This window comes from Sphaeramia orbicularis, chromosome 9, assembly GCF_902148855.1.
Source record: "Sphaeramia orbicularis chromosome 9, fSphaOr1.1, whole genome shotgun sequence".
Taxonomy (NCBI): domain Eukaryota; kingdom Metazoa; phylum Chordata; class Actinopteri; order Kurtiformes; family Apogonidae; genus Sphaeramia; species Sphaeramia orbicularis.
The window spans coordinates 45,697,361-45,724,996 of record NC_043965.1 but is presented as its reverse complement, the minus strand read 5'-3'; the positions used below and the strand labels follow the sequence as shown (position 1 = coordinate 45,724,996).

Genomic DNA, 27,636 nt, shown 5'->3' with positions numbered 1-27,636 from the left:
TATAAGGTCAATACACTTTGCTTGCTGTGTGGCCCTACTTGAACAAACAGTACTGCTATAATTAGTTGGAACATTTTTGGGGGGTGGCCCATAAAAAAAAAAAATCCAAACTTGATTTTTAAGACACACCTTAATATATATGACATGAAAAATATAGGATATGAAGAATGTATGACTCTAAATGTTAATGTCTTAAATCTTTGTATGATATTCATCGTTTCTGTTCTTTGTTCAGAGGGCAGAGTTTCAGCGTGAACCTGCTGAGAGAAGAGCTCTGGCTGATCCGCACTGGGAAAACATGGCACCTTTCTGTGAGCTGGAATTACGATGAAAAGTCCACTTTTCTCTGGCTTCATTTCAACACCACAAACAGACTGGAGGATAAATAATAGAAGGCATCAGGCAGACTTTACTGGACAGGTTTTCTCCCTGGTGGTGTTGACATGGACAGAATGATAGAAACCTTACAGTGAAGAGTAACATTTATCTCTCTTTTTTTTTTGTTGAGAATCAATAAAAGACACAGGAAATGGCAGCTATGAAGAAATAAGTTTGCATTTATTGGACAAACCAAACATAGGCAAACTCACACATAGTGTAAAGATGGAACATGTCATGGGGTGAAAAATAAATGAAGGGTTTCATTCCAAAATGTGCATCCATTTGAGGAAAAAAAAACAAAAAAACACATCTCAAAGTTTGCAGAAATCTCATCACTTTTTCTACCGTTATTTAATTTTTGCTTTACTGAAATTCTGTGACATTTTTCCCCACATGGCATGTCATCATTATGGAACAAAACTCTTCAAATATATATATTTATTTATATACTTTATACATTCTTTTCTTGCTGTACATTTAAGTCTCATGCTTTGCTTGAAACTGTGCTTTCAGCATTTATCCTCAATCACATGACAAAGACACACAAAAAATACAGTATTCAGGATCAATGCTGCATAGTTTCAACTTTGGAATATTAAACATACCTTCTTTGTAAACCATTAGTGTGTAAATGTGTGTGTATGGGAATGGGCATTGTATGAAATATCCGTTTTCTCAAAACATGTCTAAAAATACACATCATTTCTCTTCGATGCAAGAAAGCTTCACTAATGTGAAACGTTTTGGTGATGCAATTCATGGGAGATATCTGCGCGTCCTCTCCGTCTATCATGTGCAGGCAACTTTGAGGCGTTGGACAAAAGAAATAAGACATGAAAACTGTGAGCACTTCACATTAGCGTGTACGCTTCCATTTAGAGGAGGTACTACAGTTGGAAGTACAGAACTGTGAACTGAAAGTGTAGAAAGCGGCAGGATGTGAAGACCATTTGAGCACAAATCACACCAACAAAATCCCAACAATTTACAACAAAACTAAACAGAAGCAATAAATAACACCAGGGTAAAACGATGAGAGAGATGCTGCACTTACACGATTCCAGAATAATCCGTAATAATGTCGAGCTGTCCGTGCGAATCAAACAAACAAACAAACAAACAAAAAAAAAAAAACTAAATGGATTCACTGCAATCTTAGAGCGGGCTGTGAGGATGACGGAGGATCTGCTTCACAGGTAAAAACCCAAACCGAGCTAGGTAACAGTTTACAGTAAGAACACTTATAATGGTTCATGAGGATAGCGGCACATCAGTCCCTTGTAAATAACCTCCTTTAAGGCATTTGCAGAAAACAGGAAGAGAGTCTGTACGTAGCCTACAACGTGAAGCAAGACTACATCCAAACTAAGCAGGTCACATCTTACAAAACTAATCAATTTGATAATCTTGTTTCGTAAAGTCTATCAACCAGAAAATAGGGAATTAAGAGTAAGAATTAGGGTATTTTGAGTGAGTTACTGGACACACAGGAAGTCTCATTAATTGTATTTGTTTTTTACCTCCACAGACTGAATATGGTACTGGTACTCCTCAGTGGATGTGAGGGATGGTCATTAATACTCCAACTGAATAAAATGTTGTTGAAAATTGTATTTAATGAAAATATGCATTCTTGTCTATGTGTCCAGACTTTAGTGACATCCTGTATTCAGATTGAGTCAGAATATGGAGTTAGACTTTACAAATAAATCTGTGTTGACAGGTATTTTTAATGCACGGGTGTCAAAGTCATTTTAGTTCAGGGGCCAAATACAGCCTAATATGAAATAAAATGGGCCGGACCAGCAAAATAATCTAAATAATACGATAAGAACTTATAAACAATGTTAACCCCAAAGTTTTCTCTATGTTTTTGAGTGAAAAAAGTCAAATTCCGTAATGAAAATGTTTACATCTACGAACTGTACTTGAATATAACATGAACAAACATGAACCTGAAAATTCTTACGAAAAATAAGCGCAATTTTAACAATATTACGCCTAAGTTTATCGTTTATACATGTGTATTACATCTTACAGATCACACTGGATCTACAAATACACAAAACATTTAGTAACAAGCAGAATATTGTTAAAACTCCACATACTTCTCTTAAGACATTTCAGGTTATTCACATTTTTGTGTAATTCTACTTTTATTTTAAACTCGAAAACAAAGAGGAAAATTTGTAGTTTTCCTCATGTATAGGTTATTATGATAATATTTTACTGGTCTGATCCTCTTTAGGTTGAACTGACCTAAAATGATTTTAACATCCTTGACTTAAAATCTTCAGAGTAATTTTTGCATTTCACAAATTCACAAATTCATCCCTCAGGCCAGGCTGGACCCTTTGGTGGGCTGGTTTTGGCTCCCGGGCCACATGTCTAATGACACCTGTGCCTTAAGGTGTCACATTTTGTCAAGTTAACACAATAAAAACTGTGTTAACACGCCAGCGAGGGCCACACAAAGGCATAACTTCGAAAAAACTACAACACTACATGTCTTAAACTGTAGCAGCATTTGTAACAACCCTATTAGACACACTGAAATAATAAAAGACTGAGACTTGAGTTTGTGTGAAACATATGAGACAGAAGTTTATACAATATACTGTATTTGTTGACACTCTTTTTCTGAAGGGTTTAGTGACTTTAGTTGTGATTCAGGTGCCGTTATGTGAATGACCCGCGACGGATCTGGTCTGGTCCTGTTCTGGTCACATGTTCTGTTCCCCGTGTTCTCAGCTGTGGAACATCCTGTTCTCTGTGTCAATTCGATTTACATGTGAAATTATGCCACATGTACGGAAGCTGCGATGAGTCACAGACGCTGCGTCAGTGAGTTTCCACTGGTTATCTCAAAGTTTTTATTTAATTGCTGCTAATGCTGCATAGTGGGCGACCGGTTTGACGTATTTGTTCTGTGTTTAAACACAACAGACCTGTGAAATAATCTAACAGACAGTGCATCTATGTAGATTTTTTTCCTGAAGATTGATTAGTAATTTGTTAATGAAAAAGTGATTCACTGTTGCATATTATGAGCTAATTAGTATGAACAAGCCTTTTAAATACAGTGTTGAATATGTGTATGTCACCAACAAAAACAACTCAACTGTTTCCCAGATATATCCTTTCTGTGTCAGTGTCCTACGTGGGGGTAGCACAAGTTTCTAGGTGGGATGAAAACTCATATGTGGCTGAAAACTCATATGTGGCTGATACCTTAGAAGATTTAAAGATAGTTCAACACTGATCGCTGAGAGGCTCCAAACCACTTGGTCCAAAAAGTCGAATGTAGCCAGAAAGATAGGAAAACAAAACGTTCCTTCTTCTGTTCTAATCCTTGTAGGAATGGACGAAAATGCTTCACAACAGGCAGAACCACTTCGCACACGTCAACAAAGTTGTATCATGATTAAATGTATGTAAACACACTTCTTATCAGCGTCAGGGTGAGGACACATTTTCCTGTAACTGTGAGCGTGATTAAATCTACCCTTCTGCTGAGTAACTTCATCCTCTGTGCACAGGCTTTTAGAAGCCATGTCGAATGTATCATTTGTGATTTTGCTGAAGTCAGGTTGTGGCGTATAAATGACCCGCTGCACTAACAAATCAGTCCTGCTTATTACCACAGTAGTGTCTGACTGCATGGTGTTGGCTGGTGTTATTTAAGCATCAGTTAAAACTATAATATTCACAATAATTACTCCAAAGTAGCTGCAAAACCAAAATTACCGCAAGGATTGTTTGGTTATTATTATTTTTTTTCCTACATTATCTGATAGTTGGTATCACCACTAACCACTAGTTACATTTTGGATTAAGTTTTCCTAAATAAACTGCATGTTATCTTTATGAAGAGGCTTTTGGACACTATGTTAAAAATACATTTATCATTAAAGCTGTCGACTGTAATGTACGTATCTCACTCAAAATAATCCAATTGGATGCATTATTAGTTTCCCACTCGTTTTATAATGATTCATGCAGAAAAGAGTTAAATGATCGCATGTGGTTCACTTTGTCAAACAGCACGAATGCATTCTTAAAAGTCTGATGACATTAATTCAGTTTATGAAGCGTTGTAAGTGACAAGGACGCATAAAACGATGACATGACGTTTACTGATTCAGCCTGCTTAGTGTGGATGAGGACTCAAGATTGAAAAAGAGGTCTTAACTCTTGATAGGATGATGGGCAAAGTTCTCGATTAACCTCGCTCTGAATTCAGTGTTCATAGACACAACTAAATCTGGACAAACATCTGCCATTAACCGTTTAAAGAAAGAAAAGAAAGAACACCGTGGAGTCTCTAGGAAGTCAGTCGTCACTTTGAGCATGCACTCGATTAGTACAACAACCACACAACATTCAGACTAAATGGTAACCATATTTACAGCATCTCACTGGGAGTGGATCAGCTTAAGAGTGTATCAAATCACCAGTCAGCAGACTTTATATCACGACTCACTACAGTACACGCCGGCCTCCTCGCCGTTTCCTATTGGTTGGAATGGAAGTGAGAGCAGTAGTGCAGATGGGGAAATCAATCAGAAGAACATACAGGTACAGAGTCCTTGGTTATTTTACCTGGGTGTCGGTGGCCTTGCGTATTGCGTATGGCTTGGAGATGCTGCTTTATGCACATACAAGTCAAGGAACCACGAGGCCTGGCCGCTGTTCCCGCGACTCCAATCCCAAAGAGATCAGCGTTTATAGCTCCTCGTAGTCGCCGTCGTCTCTTTTGACGGCTCCTGCGCCGCCACCCAGAAAGTCCTCCAGCTCGTCCACTTCGGTTTTCTTGGTCCGGGATTTCTTCTTCTTCTTTTCTTTGTCGTCCCCTGCTGCCGTCTCTTCTTTCTCCTTTTTCTTGTGTTTGTGTTTCTTCTTGCTCTTCTCATCCTCCTGGAGAATAAGGGATGGAACATTAGGGCTGAGTACGGGAGAGAATCTGAGAACGTGCTAGTTCTACTCCTCAGTGTCGCAGACTCTCACACACTACTTGGCATTTACTTGTAAATATCTCCCTGGGTTGCTTCCATTTTATCTTGTAAATACAGTATATGTGTGAAAACCAACAAACATAGTGTGTGTTCTCAAAAAACTTTGTATAAATGATGGATTTTGGAGTGAAAGCTTTTTCATTTGCTTCAACTCTTTCATGGAATAATTTACAGAAACACTTGAAATTGTCTATTAAGTCTATTTTAAATCATTGAGAAAATGCTCTTTAGCTTCCAAATGTGCATGTTTATTTATTTATTTCTTCTTAACTCATTTTATTGATCATCAAGGTCAAACATTGATCACATAGAATCATGAACACTCCTTGACAACAAAGCTCATTTAACAATGTTAGTTACTGTACCAGGTAATTTCCAAGTAGAAAAGGAAGAAAATTAATTGCACAAGTTAAAGAGGGGAAGAAAAAACACTGAACTAAACTAAACAAAAAACAAAGCAAAACAGAAAAAAAAATGAGCATGTTTATTTTTAACTTGTCTTGAATCAATCATGTAGTTTTTATTATATTGTGTTTATTCAGTTGTGACTATGAAAGTTCCTTGATTGTTGTATTTTTATTTATATTTGTAATTACACCTAAACAGCTCTATTGGTCATTATAACTATAGTGTTATATTGTTAGCTTCATAATATAATTACCTAAGTCATATTTTTTTCAGGTCACAACCAGTGATGAAAAATGAGGCAGCAGTGTTAAGAGAGTAAAATTACACAGATATTACAATTTGGCCAAAAATATGACTTAGGCAATATGCTATGAGGTTAATGATACATACATTAAAAGAGATTTTAATCTCAATGCGGAATAAATAAAGAATGTAATGAAGCAAAACGTATATAAAGGATACTGGTATTATGATAGGACTCAATCTGACATAAATCTTTGTATGTAATGTGTTTTCAGTTTTGTGACTCAAGTGTATCCATATTTTCTTTAATCATTTCCATGATTTTTTTTTGCCAACAGTCATGTCAGTGTTAAACTTACCTCTTTGACTTTCTTCTTCTTTTTCTTCTTTTCTTTGGAGGACTGTTTGCTTTCCTTCTCTGAAAAATAAGCAGATACGTAATTTGTTGGTTATTAAACAAGATAAATACGAAAACAGGCCGTGCAAGTGTCGCCTCTGGACTTGCCTTCCTGCTCCTCGCTGCTTTCCTTGACTACAGGAGCCTCTTCCTGGAAGCCGAGGCCGAACAGGTCGGTGTCATCCTTGTGTTTGAAGGAGATCACAGTGGGCTTCATAGGCTCGGCCACTTTGACTAACTGCATGTCGTCGTCAGAGAGATCTGACAGAAGCTCATCCCTGACTGGAAACGCATCCTAAGAAATACAGAAAGTAGGACCAATGGCCCTGTATGTCACCAACATGTTCTATCAAGAGTCAATAACAGGTTGAATTTGTGAGGTTGTCAGGTTCTGTGTCTAAGGCTACGTTCAGACAGCAGGTCTTAATGCACAATTTGGATTTTTTTGTGAAATACGATTTTTTGTGTGCTTGTTCAAATTACAAATTAAATGCGACTTCTCTCAGTTCTCAGTATGAACTGAATGCGACCCTGAAGTGACCCGCATGCGCAAAAGAGGTCCTGACGTAATACATGACCAAGCAGCATGCACTGTGTCAACAGAAGTAAATATGGAGGCATCTCATATCGGCGTGTGTGTGGCAATGATAATGTTTCTCTACAACTTAAGTCAGCACCATTACAGTCAAAAAATTTGAAGTAGAAGATTAAAAAAGAGGAGAGCCAGGTTTTTTGCTCTGGCCTTTTGTGGTGCAATGGCTGCTACATCTGTACAACGGAGTATTTGAATGCGGAGTCGGAGTCAGGAGTGGTGGGATAGTGATGTTAGCAGCTTCACTCACACAGACTTCATTCATACTTTTGGAATGACAAGAAAAACGCTGAAATATATCTGTGACCACCTCTCTGAAACACTCTCTCGACAAGACACTCATCTCCAGCGACCTATATCTGTTTGCAAGGGTGCTACAGTCGGGCTGTACTGGCATTTCAATGACGTAAAGGTCGGATAAATGTGACCTGGCCGTTCAGACTGACGTCGCATTGCAAAATATCCGATATGTATCGGATTTAGGACCACATATGAAAGTGTCCTGGGTCAGATTTGAGAAAATCGGATTTGTGCCGTTCAGACTGTCTTTCACAGGTCAGATACAGGTAAAATAGCGGCAAAAAAATCATATTTGGGCCACATTTGGCTGCAGTCTGAACGTAGCCTATGTTAGAGTCCTGTGGTCTTGATGCAGGAGATCAGTCTCCCAATAGAAGTGGGTGGTACTTTCACTGGAGGAGAACTCAGCTAATTAAATCCAAGTCCATACATGACTTCCCATCAGTGATCAATAGTAACTATATTGATATCTGAAACCATTTACATCAGGGATGTCAAACTCATCTTAGTTCTGGGGCCACATTCAGCCCAATTTGATAAATAGCATAATATTATTAGCCTAATACCCTGTAAATGATGACTTTTTCTTTTTGTTTTAGTGCAATAAAAATATTAATATTTACAAACTATCCTATCACAAAAAAGATGTGATTAACCTGAAAAAAAAAAATGAAATTTTGTAAGAAAAATAAATGCAATTTTAACAATATTATGCTTCAACTTATCATTCATATATTTATATTACACACAATGTTACACAAACATATGATAAAAGGAAGAATATTGTTAAAATTTAGTAACTTTTAGAGTATGTTTCTACAATATTACATCTCAGCTTGTTATTAACAAAACTTGCAGATCACAGTGGATCTACAAATACATTTAGTAACAGGCAGAATATTGTTAAAATTGCACATCATTCTATTTAGACATTTCAGGTTATTTACATTTTATTTTTAAAGGATAGTTTGTAAATGTAAATATTTTCATAGTGTAATGTAATTTTTTTCACATTAAACCGACAAGAAAATTTGTACTTGTCATTATTTATAGATTATTATGTTATGATTTTACTTGAGATCACCTAGGTCTGTATCTGGCTACTGAACTAAAACGAGTTAATAATTTTTGCATTTCACAAATTCATCCCGAGGGCTGCATTGGACCCTTTGGCGGGCTGGTTTTGGCCCATGGGCCACATGTTTGAGACCCCAGATTTACATGGTATAAGCCATTAAATATGGACCATTGTAAGTAAAGGCACATTTATAATATCTCAAAAATTCAAAAATAAAAATACCTCAATACTGTGAACAAACGTTGTAGACATTGTCTCAAGGATGCTACATACAAAATTTGAAATGAATCCAATCAGTAGTTTCATCAGAGAAGACGTTTAAAGAAATTGCTAACGAAGACACCGATGAAGTGGATGATGCTGAACACTGCGCCTTCACAACAGCTCATGGAGGAGCCCCATATGAATATTTGGAAAAGATACACAAGTGTAAATCTACTACTGCTGAGTCAAATAAACTGCAACTGAAGTGTCTGTTGCTCTTTACCTTTGCTACTTTTGGAGTATCCGATGCTTCAGACTCAAAGTCAGGGTCGTCCATGACAAAAGAGAGCAGCTGCTGGGCTACGGGGGCCTCGGGGTCGGTGTCGGAGTCCTCTGCTTTTGGCGAGCTGCCCTTCTTTTTGCCTTGGTGTCGCGCTGGCTGCTCTGCTGTTGGAGTTAGAGTGAGGGAGATGGGTGCTGTGGTCTGGCCTTTAGGCTCTGAGGCTTTAGACGACACCTTTGGTTTTGTGATGTGGATCACAGGCCTGAAACAAGGTGACATGAAGACTTTAAGTTTACATCCTTCAGTTAAAGAACTAACACTTTACACTGAAAATACACCACTACAGGTAATGGGTCTGCATTTAAAAAACTTAAAGTATGTAAGAAATACTGGATGGGCTCAGAGTGTGTGTGTGTGTGTGTGTGTGTGTGTGTGCGTGCATGCACAGTTCTGAGAAATTGAGACATTTTTAACTGTCCTATTTGGTACCTCCAGTTGAGGAATAGTCCATCTCCACATTAAAAATCTCGGCAAGTTGACAGGACCAATATTTTGGGAGACATTAGTCCAGTGGTTCCCAACCTTTTATGACTGGTGACCCCATTTTAACTACAAATTTATGGTAACCCCAGGCATTCAAAACGGAGACTTTTTTTTTTTTTTTTACTACTTTTAATACTATGTTGCAAAAAAAAAGTTAATTTTAGACGACATTTAGTCTATATAATGTACATTATTATGGATGGAGGCAGTAAATCCAGGTGTAGATTACTGCACAAAGTCAGAATTTTATTTTCCTTGGTCAGGATATGTACAGTCAGTCCAGCTTGGATTTACAAGGCTGACAATTAATACTGAACAAACAATAACTCAAACTATAAATTATGAAAGAGCTGCAGCATCTGAAAGCAACCACAATGAACATTTGAAAGATATACAGAACCACAGTGCTTCAGTTTCAGCTTCAGAGTTTGTCATGTCTGTTATGGATTGTGATTGTCTTTCTCAACTCACCATATACTTTTAATTAGTAATTTTTGTTTATTTTTATTTTTTATCAATTACTAGAAATTTCAGGTGACCCCATTTGAATTGCAGGTTACCCTACATGGGGTCCCAAGCCCAAGGCTGAAAAACACTATATTAGTCAGTCTGGAATACAATAGCCTTACAATCACGTTGCTTGGTTGACCGGAAGCACAGCAGCACACGCTGCATCATGGAAAATGAAGTTAAAAACAGGAACGATGCAGTTACTAACTTCAATCCCTACATATCGAAATCAATTTGATCCCCGGTTCCCCACAAGTCAACGCGCTAGTAAATATATATTAGATTTTGCTGATATTTAAGGATCTCATTTGAGCTACTTAAAATAAACTACTGGTAGTTTGATCTACAGCAATGCATGTTTCAAAACCATCATGTTTGTAGTGTTCCTGTTCTGTGAAAACAACATTTCTCTAAAAAGTCAACATTTCTTGAACTTAAAAAACAGTCGTCATGTCCAGAGATTCATGGCCATCTGACAAATGTAATGTAGTAAAGTACAGGATTGCTTCTGTGATGTAATGGAGTAGGAATCCAACGCTGCAGAAAGTGGAAATACTCAAGTACAGGTATCACATATTAGTACTTAAGTGCAGTGCTTAAAAAGTTACATTTCCCCAGTGATCCTCATCAGATTACAAGCACATTCTAGTCTTTCACTCGTTCTCTGTTATCGTGTTTATTTTGCTGCTGCAGCAGTGGAAACCGTTTTGTCTAGTCTCAAAACCACAGAAACGAGAACTCTGCAACTTTCATACTTACAGATGCAAAGGATGAAACAGGACATAATACTACATGACGAAAATCATCTTATAACATCACATTACAGGAAAATGTCCATTAATGGAGTCACATATTGACAAAACAGACTCAGACTCTATGAGGAAGCTGTGACTACAGAGCTGTGTTGCCTAGTTTGAAAGAACTAAGGAAATACAGATTCTCAGATAATAAAGATTTAGTGCTAAAATGTAGAATGCTGGCTGCACGCTAACCATGTGCTGTAAGAATGACACTCTCCCATTTCATGCAGTACATCTAATCCTCAGATTGGCAAACCATGCTCCTATAAATTAACCTAAATCATTGCTAAAGGAGTTCAGTTATTGTGTACAAAGAAGCAGAATACGACAATGTTCCTGGGTGTGGACTGTCTGCCTGATATGAGCGGAATTAACATAAATAACATAACTTATTTAAGTGTATTACTTCAATAATCTGCTCGTTTTGTGATCTGTTCAGAAAAATGAAGATACAACATTGGTTCTATTGAAACATCGGATATGGCAGCACAACAGCAATGTGAAACCTGACGAAGAATTTTAAAAACAAAGAAAAAAACAAAAACAAAAAGTAGCAGCACGGAAAGGGGGGCTTCTACTGCCGGTAATGAATGTTCTCAGTAGTGTAATCATACTCTAAGGTTCAGTACTGTTCTGATGAAGGGGTGAAGTTCTCAAATGCTAAAAAGGTACTGTTTTTAGGAGAGAGAAATAATGACAGCAAAACTGTAAAACTGTAATATTAAGGCCATTACTTTTGTAATAAATAAAGCAATACTTGGAGACATAGCAGCATTTATATAGCATAAGAACTACTGGTTTAATACATTTTATCTCATTTACTGCATCTTAATCTCTGCCATTCTGACCCATATATGTAATTGATATATGATGTAAATGTGTCTTATGGAAATGGACATCAGAAGTAAAACATAATGTGCTGCACAACTTTTAATCCCCCTCTGCCAAATATAGTGTAAGATTTTGTTGAAAGTTACTACCCTATAATCTACATCAGATTGTCTTTGTGTAAAACTTATTACATACATATTTCTATTTGAAATATGTACTCAGATATTAGAACTGCACAAGGCCATTTGATTTTGAAAAAGCAGGTCAAGGTCACCTATTTTCAATAGTCTTCCGCTCCATGCCGAGATGCATCCACAATAGAAATTTGGTGCAGATATGTCAATGCATTCTTCAGATAATTATGTCATTGAATGGACAGATGACAAAACGATTACAATGCGCCTCGGCTGAGGAGTAAAAAAACTAGTTTGTTTAATCCATGACGTTAAAAACAAGCAGAAACCTACTCTTTTTCATGTTACACTGAGTTCATGGCAACATATTGTACACATTGTGTACGAATTAATGTTTTATTTTGGATATATAAAAACATAATACAACCATCAACTAAAGCAAATGCCCAAACCAAATTAACAACATGAAACAAAAAAAAGAAAGAGATATTTATACAATTATATGAAAAAAATACTCACTGTATTTTAGTGTTATACACTTCCGAAAAGGAGAAGAAGTAAACACTAATTTAGTTCCACCTCTATGTACATCTGGGTGAAAGAGAACAGACTTACGCCTTCAGCTCGGGTTCGCTGTCCAGGTCTTTGTCCTGGGTAACAGTGGGTACTGCTGGTGCATCCTCCTCGTCACTGGTCAGGGTGATGTCTTTACTGGGGGGCAGGGTCTTGGGCTGGGGGAGGCTGGGTTCAGTGTCATCGGGATCAAGCTCGTCCTGGAAACCCGAGACCATGGGATTCCCTCTGTCTTCGCCATCACTGGGCAAAAGAGAGAGAACAGAGCAATTATTTATGGAAAGAAAAACAGCTGAAGTGGTTGAACCTGGAGCCTTTATCTGTGTTTGGGTTATATTCATTTTATCCATTTATCTAAGAGTTTACATGTTTACAGTTCATTAACAGGCATTTAAGCCAAGAATATTTAGTTTGAATCAGTTATCTGAACATTTGACTTTAAAAAAGCCATTTAATGTTTCAGTTGTACACATCTCAAATGGATTTTTAGCTTGTTTTTCAGTCGTAATTATTTAAGTAATTGCTGTCAATGCATCAAGTAAAATACTAAAGTGCGAGCTCTCATAATAGATTGTGCTGTAAAATCTTGTCGTGTCATCAAATATGCTTGTATAATATTTCATTAAATTCTTTTCGCATTTCATTGAAGTGACAGTTAAACTCAATAATAGTTAAAGCAATAATGCAGATAAACACAACACAGAGAGAAATTAAGTGTTTTAAGCAATATTAAAATAATAAAAATAAGAATTAAAACAAATATTACCATTATTTAAAATATTTTTTTGTCATTAAAACCACATAACCTTGGTTAAACAAAAACTATTCCTTAGCTGCTGCAAACTCTTCATACAAACATTGGAATATCTTTTTGCATTCATATAACTATTATACAAAGCAAAAAAAAAAACAAACAAACATCAAAGTTGCAGGAGAACCACATTAATGCTGGTCAAAAACAAAGAACCCTTCAAATTGGATGTAATGATGGTGTTGATGAGGTATCTATGCCCTTGTGATGGATGATCAAATAATCTGACCTGTCGCTGTCCACTGCTGGTGCAGGCTGAGCCACCTTCGTCTTCGAGGGCAGGCTGTCCTCCAGGAAACTCCTGTCCAGTCTCTCATCTGGTACGAAATCATCCACACTCTGCACCTTGGTGGGACACACCGGTGCCGGAGGCTCATCTGAGGAAATCATAGAGCCACGCACTGAATGTTTCTGAGCAAAAATCTAATAAATCAACCTTTGCTCAAATCTAACTTTGCAGCAATGTCATGTGTTGCCTTATTAATCGCAAAAATGTCTCCAGAGAAACTGTGCAATCACATGACATTCCACCAGCAGCCAGTCCTCAGATCTTCTAAAAGCTCTGCATTTCTCAACTGCTAACTCCAGAAACATGTGACCGCTTACTATGGATTTTTCACACATGAACGATTCACTGGAAACTGAGGCTGAAAACGGTCAGCCAGTCAAATAACAAAAAAGAACATCCAATTCAACTTTTTAGTTCAAGGTCAAACCCTAAACTCTAACTTTTGGCATGTTGTTTTACTTAAGTTGTGTCGTACTCTATTCACAATGATTACGATCTCCCAATTACAACAAAGTACATCTGCCAGGATCAATCACCAGTAGCTGCTTTAATGGCCCAAAAATCAACACAGAGCCAACTTTGTAACTGGCTGAGTCACAGAGAAAACAATATGGAAAAGATGACTGAGCACATTCTAATGAGGAGTTGTCCAAGTCCTCCAAATCTCCCATGTCAGCGGCATTGAACCAGAAACACAAATAGCAGAAGCAGATGTCGACTGGATCTTCTCACAGAACGTCAGAAAGGATTTACGTACTACCAACTTAGATAGGAGAGCAAGAAGTATGGTTGTGTTCCCTCTGTCACTGGTAAAATAGCTGTTATAGACTGATCTGACATAAGACAGATTTAGTTACAGTATTAAACGATTCATCAAACATGAAATGCGTTTAAATATTGAGATAACATTTAGTGAATGGGAAAATGTATGCATTTGATTTGACAGACAGTGAAATAGTGGGATGTAAAAAAAAACCCACTTAACCACAAATTTACTCTAGATAAACTCTGTGAAAGCCTCTGCACAGTCCAGACACTGTGCACACAGTCGTGCAGATTACATACAAGCCGTTGCAAATTATTGGCTGCTGTTATGTGTGACCAATAGTTGTACATCTGGAGGTCATGCTGAATGAAGAAGCCTCATTTTTATTCATTTTCATCTGCTTTTAAAGGTAGGACATTTTAAAGTGCAGGCTCTCGAAAGGCAAGGCACCAAATAATAGGGTTCTGATATATCTCCCAGATTCCCAGAGCTCTTTGTACATTTTTCAGTCCCCATTTAACATCATATTACAAACAGCTAGATGTTTATTATGCAAGTAAGTGGTATTCAAATCCAACTGTTAACATGTAGTATGTTTCTTGACAATCTAAGGTTTCATTCTGCTGAAAAACTGCCAGATTGTAGTTGTGGTATCATAGTTCATACGAAACATTTAACACCAAACCTGGGATAATAATCCAGATGTAGAGGCAGCTTTGTGTATGAGTGTGTGTTTAGATGCTTGCCATATTTCTTGCCTTGCTTTTCAGGACATCAAATAGTCTCTGGTCCATGCCTGCTCTAAACACCATGAAAAATGTTTAAATGGTTGATTTATTTACAGAAAATCTGTCATATCTTTAACAGGAGAGGGGCAACAGTACAGAACAAGTAATGTTCCAATACTCTTCATACTTATCCAGACCTGGAAACTACCAGAAAATAACATTCCATACTGTGTAAAATCTCTGAAATAAAATAAACCAACAGTTCATGTAGCTATCTATGTTATAAAAGGGAAGTGTGTGTGTGTCTCGGGCATCACACAAAACCCGTACAGAGCTGACTGCTGCAGTTTGTCACACGTATGTATTTTTGGTCAAGGAAGAGATTAGTGAAAATGGCAAGTTGATAGGCCCAATATTTTGGAACATATGAGTAATTTTGTAATACAATAGCCTTACAATCATGTTGCTATGCCCAGAATCATAGAGTCATCATTGAAGTGGGTTACCTAGCAACACATAATCAATAGGGCCACGTTGCCATGGTGTCAAATTTCATGTGCAGAAACAGACATGCCAGCTGAGAGGTTATTCAACTGAAAATGCCAGTGGAATTTACCAAGAAAGTAAAGAAAGTAAAGGAATGAACTGGATCAGGGGATCTAGAACCCGTGGTTCCCCATAGGTTAACGCTCTAGTTCAAGTTTCTTTTTGTAAGTGAGCCCTAACTCCTCAAGTCCAACTCATTCTTGTTGATCCTCATGAGCATAAATTATGTATGTATGTATTGATTATTGCCGTTTTGTTTGCTGTAGGTGTGCATATTTTTTGTTGTGATATTGTCTGATATTGATGTTATTGCCATGATTGTGGGAGGGGAGAAGGGGTATTATACATCGAGGCCATGTCCACACAAAACCGCATCTTTTCCTATCAGATCTTTTTCTTTGTTGTTTTTAAGAAAATGTTATGTAAACATGTAGTCGTTTCAGGAAATATCTGCGTCCACACGAAACTATTAAAAATGACTGAAAACAATGTAATACAAATGCCAGGCCTGTATGTGGCGTTGTAATGCTCTCGCAAAAAAATGCAGAAGACATGGAGCATATGTATAAAGCTTGCGCACTGTATACAAACCATAGACTAAAGAAGAACAACAACTCTCTGAGATAGATCCAAGAGCATGTAGTGGATATTATCTATGGTTGTTTGTTGCTCATTGTAATGAAAGAGCAGCCGAAAATTTGGTTTCAATATTTCCAATAAGCTCAATAGCTGTTGTAGCATGAGAACTACTCTGTAGTCTACCATTGTTGTTGTTGTTGTGAAGCAGTGTCTTGCTTCCATGGTGAAAGGTTAGGGAAGTGGGGCTATGACATCATTGCTTTAGAAAAGTTGCGGTTTGGTCATACAGATGAAGATGCGAAACCAGCGTTTTCAAATTTATCCACACTGGGACCCAGTTTGAAAAAGTTGCAGTTTTAGTGACTGAAAACGCTGGTTTCATGTGGATGAAAGGCATATTTGATATATAAAACTTTTGCAGATACGACAAACTGTCTTTGTATGGACAGGGCCTAAAGCTTTGTGGACTATTATCTTTTTAAAGCTCAATCTACTGTGAGTGTGGATAATCTACAAACGCTTGTAAAGATGATCTTGAGCAGAGCTTGGAAGTGTCTCCCGGTCTAAATGTTCTTACCTGGAGCAGTGTTTGAAGCCTCAGGGGCAGGAGATGAACCAAACCAGCGAGAGATGAAGCTTCGTTTCTGGGTGGCTGCTGCTCCAGATGCAGCGGCGGACTGCAGGTGTTCAGGGGACTGCGCAGGCAGCTTGGCGTCCACTGTGGGAGACGCCGCCCCGCTGGCAGCAGCTGAAGGAGGCGCAGGGGAGGAGGCGGACACAGACGGCGACTGTGGGAGGGCCTGGGAGGGCATGGGGGGCTGAGGGGTGCTGGGGCTGGAGCTACCTGTGGAGGCCCCGCTGGGAGGGACGATAGGGGACTGGGAGCCCGAGGATGGACTCTGACCATTGGCTGGCCCAGGAGAGCCATAGCCCTTACTGCGAGACTCCAGGTTCTCCAGGAAACTGCACAAACCAAAGCAGGATGTCAATGAACTGTCCGTAAGAGAGATTATAGGATGTGTAGTGTAGGAATCCAGAAGGGCTGGGTATCAGTGGAATCAAATCTGATTCACACAGTCCCATGTCAGTTAGATTTGATTCACTTAGAAATATTTCAGCTACATCATTAAATTCTGCCTGAATGATAAAGACTATCAGAAATAACTATTGTAATAGTTAAAGAAATTAGATTAATGACCTTCTTACTCAACACAGCCAAAAAGTATTTTCTTTGGTGCAGGATTACGCTGCCGTCACCCAAATGTCCAATTGATTTTTATGAGGACCGATCATTTACGCTAATAATCTGAATCAAAAATAACTCCTTTTGTTTTTTTAACTCAGCTGTAATAATCAGAAATGGCTGCTGTAATGTGCTGATATACAGATTTAACTCAGCAAACTGGTCAGATCCTTCCATTGGATAATTACTGCAGTGATTAATATGTTTCAGTTCTTTAACCCTTTAAATGATGCAGTGAGGAGCTTCTTATGTCTTAAACAACCATTAGTTTGATAGGGAGCATAAAGATTAGACTGTGTTTCAATGGAAAAAAAGTCATGTGGTCTGATGAGTCCAGACTGACCCTGTTCCAGAGCATCAGGGTGAGAATAGAGCTGGATGAAGTAATTACCCATCATGCCTAGTGCCTGCAGTATAAGTGTGTGGGGGTTGTGTTATGATCTGGGGTTGCTTCACTTGGTCAGATCCAGGTTCAGCAACGTTACTGTGTCCAAAAAAAAACAAAAACTAAAAAAAACAACACAAAATGTTGTTACATTGCATAAGCTTATTTAAACACTGTCACAGTGAATGGGCACTGTAATCAAAGCAAAAGGGACTTTTGTTTTTGGGCAGGTTGTGTATATTTGGAGCTTAATGTGGACTCCAGCTCATAAAATAGCACATTTTGTTAGTATTCAGTGCATCACATATGTCATGTATTAACTATAATTTTTTTGTTATTTTCAACCACCATCACACAACACCCAGCAGTGGAGCCCCTCTCTGTTGGGTTCCCTCTCCTCTCCTCTCCTCTCCTCTCCTCTCCTCTCCTCTCCCACACACACACACACACACACACGCACACACGCACACACGCACACACACACACACACCCCAATATATAATAAAGAACATGTAATTAGTATCTGTTTTTGTCTTGTCTTACTTGTTGTCATGTCTTTCACGTTTTGTTATGTTTTCAGCAGCAACCACATAGCTGGCTTGTCCCACTGTCTTGTCTCATGTCTGTTTTGTCCCACTGTCTTGTCTTGTCCTGTCCCTGTACACTTTTGTCTATATGAGCCCTCCCCCTGTATATGTATACAAGCAAGGAATGGATGAACATGTGAATATAAAGCTTGAGATTGTTACTTAAACGCAAGCTATAATTAAAAATAAAGTTGTCCTCTGAAAGGGGGTGGGGGGTGTAAAATAAATAAATAACTAAAATAAAATATTAGTCATTTTGATGTCCATGCTACTGGAATGTACCAATCAATGTTCAAAATCATAAAACAGAAGTGAAAAAAAAAAGACCGTACATCTCATAATTCTGGTCTTCCGTCTCCTGCTGGACACAGAGCTCCTCCAGGGTGGCGTCCATGTCCAGTTGGTTGGTCTCCAGCTGCCTCAGGAGGGTCTCCCGCTGCACAAACAGCACATCAGGCATAACTGACTGGACCAGAGCTGAGGGAGTTACTCTCCATAATTACAGACATGTACTTAAATCCTTATAAAGGCGTGAAAATGAGGACAGAAAAGAACCTGGAGCTGCAGGAAGGGGATGTTGAAAAACCGGTGCAGATATTTGAGGCCAAAGCCATTCTTCATAGAGGACTCGGCATAGTGGATGTAAGAGGATCCCATTGGTCTGTAACACACAAATATATTAACAATTAACTCAAGTTCACAAGTTATTAGAACGAAAAGCATGTTTGTGCTCTTTTACTCATCTGTTTGTAGCCTCTTCTTTGGGATTTAACAAGACAAGTTTAATTTATTTGTTGTGATCCAATCAGATGGGATTCAGACCAAATCCATTTTGTAACCACATCTTTTCAGCTTATTCAATTTCATTTGGAAAACTGTCACGTTGAGGAAGCCAAGGTGTTTAATGTGTCACTGTGACTACATGGCCCCAGGGGACATGTATGAGAGTGAAGAGCAGGGATTAAATGACTTAAATGAGTTCAACGGGGGTTTTAAATGGTTCTAATTTGAGGTCACTAATTATTTGAGGGACACAGAAGTAGTTAATTTTGTAGTCAGGATTGTATCAACAGAGATGCTTCAATAAAACTGTTCGTTTGATTAAATGACTCTTGCGTCTCTTTTTGTTTTGTTTTTTTTAAAAATGCATTTCCTGTTCTCCAAGTCTGACTACTTTTGTTTTCATTTTGTTGTTCCTCCACTACATATAGTTTCACTGAACAATGACTCTTTATCTTCCACGGAGTCTTGTTATGTGCTGATTCAGCTAAGAGGGACGTTAAGCTTAAATGAGATTGTGATTTTCGTTTAGACCATTTTTATTATGGATAATTGAGGGGTTGCTGTGATGTTTATCATTATTTCAGGCTCCACTGTGCATAACACAATGACCCAACACAAATACAGAGCACTAACAGGGCTAAACGCTCTTGACACTTTATCTGATCTCTACCTGTTTAATCCAGCAATCAGGTCTCTTATATCATCAGGGAGGATGACACGATGTTCGCCCATGTCCCTGTGGTTTCCCAGAACACACACTGGTACATGAGTGGGTACTTTCGGCAGCTCCCTCAGTATGTAGTTAAATGTCCTGCAAGTGTTGAAATCATAACAGAACATCAGGGTGTAATGAATGAAGAAAAACGAGGCAAAAATAACAGAGTTCAGTCAGAGATCTCACGGTGGGAGTTAAATTCAAGATGATTAAGAGACTTGTTTGGATCAAAGACATTAACCCATAAAGACCCAAACAGCCACCAGTGACACAAACCATCGACAGATCTAAACTGTTTAATACATGCTGATCCACTAATCCTATCAATATACGTAAATAATTGGTGTTAAATGCAGTTTGTCATCTTTTCATGGTCATCAGATATGACCCACTTAGATGTTCAGAGGCTCTGTAGTTACCATGGAAACACTGTCATCTTCTACAACATTGATTCACCAGTAAAACCCACGGACTTGGATCAATGACAGTGGATGAACACACTGGGTTTATGTTCAGTTAATGATACATTTTGCTGAAAAAGTCACTTTTTCTTCAGTTTTCTTCATTTCTGATATAACCCTTAAAACTAATTAGAGCTTTAATGAACATCTGCATGATCAGTGAATTAAATATGGGAAAATACCTGATTTTCACTGAAAAAACACAATATATAGAGGAAAATATTATAATAAACGGAGATGAATCACGTAAGAAAGGTTAAATAGAACAAAAAAATCATTTAGGAACTGACACAAAAATAGCACTGGGTCATTATGAGTTAAACATTCATTAGACACTCTGAAGCAGAGCAGACGACAGTTACTAAAAAAACCTTTATTTTGTGACCTAAATAATTACTCCAGCATCAAATCTGAATATCTGATGGATGTTTGTTTACATCTGCACACGTGAAACTAGTTCCCAGAATGTAAATGATATTAAGTGAGGATATGCCATCATTTTAGCAGGTTATAATGAGAAAATTGTGTTGCTACTGCTGGAGAATGTTGGGATTTTAGAAATGGCTGCAAAATCTATGCGCATGTTTATGTGTTATGTTACAGTAAAACCAGTATATAAGTAAAAAAAAAAAAAAGAAAAGAAACCACTTCAAATTTCCAGACCTGCCTCCCCATGTCATACCAACAAATATTTACTTCAGATTTTCTATTGGTTCAAATGTGGGAATTATATTAGATAAAAATAAATGTAAATTATTAAAGACCTGAAACCCTGTTTGGTTAAGTATATGCTGAATTTACTGGGCATTATGGAAAAATATTGTCAATAGTTCTGAGAATAAAACTTGTGGTCTATTATTTTTTTCTGTATGTGCATGACTAGAGGAATGTCTAATATATGCCTGGGAAATTGGTCAGAGTGCATAATGAACCCGACACCAACACTGTTACTACAAGGAAAGCAACAGGTTACTGTAGTTCATCCACTAACAGATGACATTTACATATATTTACATGGGCTGGAATGTCTAACATTCCACTTATTTCCTAAGGCAAGATATTTATAACAACAACGACGTATCTTTCCTTTGAGCTGAAATAAACTCCCGTACACTGGAAGCTCTCGGCTTCACATGCACATGCAGACTGACTGAAACCTAATCACTCCATGCATATTGTAGCATTCACTGAGGAGACAACACAGACTGAGAACTCTTACCACTGCTTGGTAATGTCAAACATCATGATAACGCCGTTACAGTTCTTGTACACGTCTAGGAACTCCGCATCCAGGGCCACCTCGTCGGACTAAAACACACATATATAACAATACAGTGTACCCTTATTAAACTGATGAAAATACACACTTTATTTAACTTATTTTCTTATTATTTCAAAACTATAAGACCTCTGCGGCTGACGTTATCACTGCCCCACATTGTGTAAGTCAGCCTTTTCTAAACACATGACAGTCATGTGATAATCACCTCTTGTGGCTCATTCTCCAGCTTCAAATTGTCTCCCCGCTTTTTGCCTTTGCCTGAAAGAACAAGTGACAAGTTTAGCTGAAAAGGAAACAAATTCCAATCTAAAGTCAAGGTTGTTGCTTTACATTAATTCAAGTGAGTAGCAAGCAGAGCAGCGCAGCCGCTTTTCCCACAGAAAAGCATCTTGCAGCAGCTTTAACACACATCATTCTCTAAATGCTGCTGCCATTAACTAAGGGCTCACAGAATGCAGGCACTCAGGATTTATCTACACACAGCAGGAAAATCAGCCAAACTTGTAATGTTGCCACGCAGCAAACCTGGGAATAGCCAAACCTTGAGAATATTTACATTCAGATAAGTGTGAATAAGATAAGGCGGGGCAAACCCACAGCACACAAGGCGGTTAATGTCTACACACTATGGTGACGCTCACCTACACCTTCAGGAAGAGGATATTTTTGGCCTGAGATGAGTGCAAGAGAGGTACAAAAAAAGACGCTGAGGACAGAAACAAGCAACTGTGTGTCCGTTTGTTGTCAAAAATTACTGCAGCAGGCTGACAAATAGAGTGGCAGAAAAAGGGATATAATCTTAAATAGATCAACCACGATACATGTCTTTCTCTTTGACGGGCATTTGTGTCCACCTACCTTTGTCTACCACATCCCACACCTCCACTTTGACCACATCATCAGTAGCTGAGAGAAACAGAAGAAGTCTATTATATTGAGCAACAGAACATAATAACGCTTACAATCACATTATGCGACATTCAAGCAGTAACTAAATGACTGTGTCTTTTAAAACTATGACACGAAGGTTTGCTTTGAATGGGATTACGACACACCTATTCTAAAATAGGTTAGCGGGTGCTAGATTTACTACACAGCGTCAGTTTTACCTTGATATGGAGCCACTGGAATAAACAGCACAAGTCAAATGTTTACCAAAATAGAAACCAAAGCATCAATGATGACATGAAATTAGCTTTGATGTGCAGAGTTGAAGTGACTTACTTTTATAATTCCAATGGATACTAGTGGCTTGGATCTCCTGAGTAGGTATGTACTCCTCCACAAATTTCTTGCCCTGCAGTCGATACCATAAAGTACTTTTTCCAGTATTTCTATCTCCCCGGATAACTATTTTCACTGAGTAGAAAAAAATACATATATTACATTAGGCTCACCATGAATAAACATACATGTATTCAAACCTTGTAGGGCAGATTCAGTAATTGCATTCCAAAGGAAATCTGATTAAAATATTGTGAATTTCACTGGAGGATATCAAGGTCAACTTCATGCGAAAAGAAGAATCTTAATAAATGCATCAACATACGATTCATCCAAAATTGGTGACTACATCTGGACAAAAATTCCTTTGATTAGGACAAACTATTTTTTGGGCTTCAAAATTCAACATCTAGATATACATATACAAACCCTCTTCTCTATGAGGGTTTGGGAAATTAAATCGGAGGAAACTTGGAAGAAATGGAAAGTGGATACCCCCCAAAATTCCCTTCTTTTGTTTGCACTTAATAGATTTTTCTTCTGCAAATAAAGCACTCCACATTCGATAATTACCCTGTAAAGACTAAAAAGATGGATCACTCTGCAGAGCTACCCATCTAAGAATGACTCCAGCTGTATTATGAGATTCCAGATAAAGAAAACCCCCAAAACTGCCTTAGATTTTCATCATAAAGTGACCAAACCAAGTGCAGATGCCTGTACTACTTACTGTTATACTGGACTCCTTTGGCGAAGCGTCTCTGCAAACTTTGGTTCATGGACTGCAGGCCAGCAGGAATATTCTTCTCCCTGAGCTGCCCTGGCTCTGACCCCACCAGCTTCTTTAATGCTGAAAACATCTTGACGCGGCTTCACCAACTTGTACAGTAGTACCCGGTAGTACAGTGGAAATCCACTGACAATATATCACCCAGCAACTGAAGGAAAGTGTAGTCCTGTGTCCTGATGAAGTTAACAGTCCATGCTGTCGAGCAGCAATGATGAAAAATTCCTAAAAATATTGACCTGTTATTGAGCAGCACTCAAATCTAACCAGATGTTCTTGCTCGCCAGTCAGGAGTGGAGGTAACTACCATGCTGTCTTGTGCATCATCTGGCGAAAGAGAGACATAACAGTCAAAGGCTGATTATTTCCCACAATAACAACACGTAAATCACAATGCTAAAACTACATGTAGTAGTGTAATTGGGTGACACTTTCTGCAAAGCGGCTACAAGCAGTTCTGCAGAACAGTGAATTACATCACCAGCTGGTAGTTCTGCTACTAGGTAAATACTTTATTCCATAGTTAGCAACTATGCCCGGGTATTGTTTAAAATATTCAATATTGATACAAAAACCTTGACATGAATGATGCAATGCTTTGCAATATGCAATACTTTGTACCTCCATTTGACAATATAGTACAATTAAATTAATTTAAATGAGTAAAAGAACTTTTTGAGTGCTGTGTTCACTGATGCTGAGGAGATGTCTCCTTGACTAACAAACTTCTGCAACATAAATTGTTGTTCTAGTGTCTTTTAGCTGCCATGTTCCTTTATTGTATTATTTCTTGTTATATATATAGATATTTTAAACAGTGTACATTTTGATAGTTTGACCAATTATTATGTTTTAACTACTTCCTCTACCTCTTTTTAGTTAAATATAGCTTTGCTGCACTTCATTTACCTCCAGTTTTGAGTGGTTTACAAATCTATGCTTTCAAAATGTGTTTTCCCAACACTGCAAATTACACTGTGGCTGCTCTACTGATAGTGAAATACTAGAGCCACATGATAACACATGAATGTGGGACTTGCAGCTTAGTGCATAACCCCACTTAAAACAGCAATGGTAGGTGTCAGAGTCCCACAAGTTGCATCAGTTACACTATCGAATCAAGCTTAACCATTTTTCACTCTGAACAGGAAAATCTGTGTTGATGTTCACCCAGAGCTGAAAAAAGCTCGTACTCAAAGATTACTTATCAAATATTATAGTAATAACATGATAAGTGCTCTAATAGTAGTGAATTCTCTCTTTAACGTTACCCTGCTAGCTTTAGCTGACCAGGCTTGTGGCTCGGATAAAACAGGGCTTTGACAGTGTGTTTTTAATTCATTGTGTGTTAAAATGTAAAGCGAAATGTTGTTATGGGTCTATCAAGGTCACCACGGGCTTTAAACAGTGATGCGGCAGCTCAGTTTGTTACCTACCCTGACTAAAAGGTAACGTTATCCTCTGGCTAGCTAGCAAGACAATATTAGCCTAGCTTTTCCCATTCTACGTTCAATGACATTAGACAGCAGCTAGCTCTGATGTCTGCCTCTCAGACCTATCAGCTCTAAATACTCACGGTGATTTACTGACATAATGTACAGCAGGACCGGCATCTTTGTCTCAAAGAAACATCTGTCAACCCTCCATCTCGACAGAGATATAGCAGCGACATTCCTTTGCAAAGAAAGCAGACAGCTACACAGCGACCAAACGTCAAACCACACACTAAAATACACAACTTCCGCCCACACTTTCAAAATAAAACCAGGAAATTTCATTTTATTTTATCTACACCTTAAAAATCTTCATTAATAAAACAAAATCGTAAAAGAATTAAGATGATCAATAAAAAGGGGGGTTAAATGGTAGAATTAATGCAGTATTAGATTGCAAATAAACCCTCTGAGATTATATGGGAACACATACTCACATACATGGCATACACGATAAATAAATGTAAAAAAAAAAATCATGAACCAATATTAAAGAAATAAGATACCTGAAACATGTATGATACCAAAGTGAAAGTGTTTTATTATCAATATGACACCATCGACTACACAAAATCTTCATCAGGGCATAACACACTGTTTCCCATAGAGCTGGAATAAAATATGTTTACCTATTAATATGAAATGATTGTGACAATGTGATTTATTCTTGATAGATTAAGTGTAACTGGGACTAAGTATGTAATCATTGCAGGTGGTCAAAGGTTGATTACTGATGAGTCTGTGTATATTTACATGTAAACTTGCACAGATAGAAATGCACCATTTACATTTGCACTATGTATTTTGGCACAATTTATCTGTTATTTTATCTTTCTTTCCTTTTTTTTTATCTTTCAATCTATTTATACTTGTGAAAGACTAGAATCAATATTCGTAGTTGAAATAAGGACATGATTTACCTGAATTAAATTAAATATGTATTCTCCTCTGTTGTATATTTAGCAATGATTACATTGAAAATGTTTTTGTTTGTTTTCATGTGGAAACATTGTATTAATTGTAAATAAGGTTAGGCAAAATAAGTCTTAACTTCAGCCTAAACCCTTTCGGTTGCATTATATATGGAAAAATGGATATGCTGTTTTTGTTTGTTGTTTAAAATAATTAACGACTGAATAAATTACTACTACATAAAAGCTGCTACTACATGTTTTACATATAGAGATTTCTGTGGACAGCAAAGCAAGAATTTCATTGCACAAGACATTTGTCTCCAGCCAGCATGTCCATGTGGGCCCCAGAAGGGTTACAATTGGGCTGCATATAAGGGTCCCATGTGGGTTTGTTCGCAGTTTTCATGGTGCCCCCACATGTGTTTGCCCATATCAAAATAAGAATCAGAATCAGAATCTCTTTATTGTCACTATACCAAGTACAACGAAACTGAGGTAAAGCTCTCAGGTTCAGTGTCAAAAATTTACAGACAGACAACAAATATCAGTAAAACAACAACAACACATATCAGTAAAAGGCACAGTTATTTAAATTAAAAAATAAAAAGTATTGCAAACTAAGACATTTGTAAAACATAGAATTTAAGTAGTGCAAATAACATGAGAAGTAGTGCAAATGACATGAAAGATAAATATCACGGGATAAACAGTGTGAAGAATAAATAATATAAGATATTCAGATCTCTGATTCTGATATGGGCAAACACATGTGGGGCCACCATGGAAACTGTGGACAAACCCACATGGGACCCTTATATGCATAAGGGTCCCATGGGACCCTTATATGCAGGGCGACACGGTGGTGCAGTGGTTAGCACTCGTGCCTCACAGCAAGAAGGTCCTGGGTTCGATTCCAACACCAGTCGACGGGGCGTGGGACCTTTCTGTGTGGAATTTGCATGTTCTCCCTGTGTCTGCGTGGGTTCTCTCAAGGTACTCCGGCTTCCTCCCACCATCCAAAGACATGCACTAATAGGTTAATTGGTTAATCTAAATTGCCCATAGGTGTGAGAGTGATTGTTTGTCTCTATATGTCAGCCCTGCGATGAACTGGTGACTTGTCCAGGGTGTACCCCGCCTTCGCCCCTATGTAGCTGGGATAGGCTCCAAGTGACCCCCGTGACCCTAGTGAGGATACAGCGGGTTCAGAAAATGAACGAATGAATGTCTATCTATCTATCTATCTATCTATCTATCTATCTATCTATCTATCTATCTACCTCAGGGGTGTCAAACATGCGGCTTGGGGGCCAAATGTGGCCCGCCAAAGGGTCCAATCTGGCCTGCGAGATGAATCAACAAAAATTACACTTAAGATATTAACAATCAAGGATGTTGTAGTTGTTTTTGTTCAGGTTCCACATACAGACCAATGTGATCTCAACTAAAATAATAGCATAATAACCTATAAATAATGACTCCAAATTTTCTTAGTTTAATATGAAAAACATAATATTACATTGTTATTAAATATTTTGTGCCTTTGTAGATCCAATCTGTAGCATGCATGTCCAAATGGTAAGTTGAGGTGTACTATTGTTAAAATTACACTTATTTTTCTCAAGAAATTTCTGTTTTTTTTTTTCAGGTTGTTCACATCATTTTTGTTTGGATAGTTTGCAAATGTACATATTTTTATAATTTAATTTTGATTGCACTAAAACAAAGAGAAAAATTTGGAGTCGTCATTA

At 37.9% G+C, this 27,636-nt stretch overlaps 1 protein-coding gene across 4 annotated transcripts; it reads right to left on the bottom strand.

The window, feature by feature from the left end:
• Nucleotides 1-4,162: 4,162 nt before the first annotated feature.
• On the bottom strand, nucleotides 4,163-25,206 carry rabl6b (RAB, member RAS oncogene family-like 6b). 4 transcript variants are annotated; one of them, XM_030143797.1, is made up of 18 exons: nucleotides 25,055-25,206; nucleotides 23,422-23,805; nucleotides 22,692-22,826; nucleotides 22,577-22,591; nucleotides 22,326-22,373; nucleotides 22,109-22,138; nucleotides 21,673-21,725; nucleotides 21,405-21,493; nucleotides 19,680-19,820; nucleotides 18,782-18,887; nucleotides 18,559-18,662; nucleotides 16,589-16,974; nucleotides 13,333-13,480; nucleotides 12,335-12,535; nucleotides 8,902-9,163; nucleotides 6,553-6,739; nucleotides 6,407-6,465; nucleotides 4,163-5,298 (listed from the first exon to the last, which is right to left on the bottom strand). In XM_030143797.1, exons 2-18 carry the CDS (start codon nucleotides 23,549-23,551, stop codon nucleotides 5,107-5,109), a joined length of 2,286 nt encoding a protein of 761 aa, XP_029999657.1. In that variant the 5' UTR covers nucleotides 23,552-23,805; nucleotides 25,055-25,206; the 3' UTR covers nucleotides 4,163-5,106. The 4 variants fall into 4 exon arrangements, with proteins under 4 accessions (XP_029999657.1, XP_029999659.1, XP_029999658.1 ...); XM_030143799.1 differs by lacking the exon at nucleotides 22,109-22,138; XM_030143798.1 differs by lacking the exon at nucleotides 22,577-22,591.
• Between the last annotated feature and the right edge of the window lie 2,430 nt (nucleotides 25,207-27,636).

What these genes read in the sequence shown, in the direction of transcription:
- rabl6b (XM_030143797.1), bottom strand. Translation starts at nt 23,551, where the DNA reads ATGTTTTCAGCATTAAAGAAGCTGGTGGGGTCAGAGCCAGGGCAGCTC. An exon ending in TTTGACATTACCAAGCAGTG is followed by an intron (nt 19,821 to 21,404) that starts GTAAGAGTTCTC and finishes CAACACTTGCAG; the next exon opens with GACATTTAACTACATACTGA. An exon ending in GAAGACCAGAATTATGAGAT is followed by an intron (nt 16,975 to 18,558) that starts GTACGGTCTTTT and finishes TGGTTTGTGCAG; the next exon opens with TTTCCTGGAGAACCTGGAGT.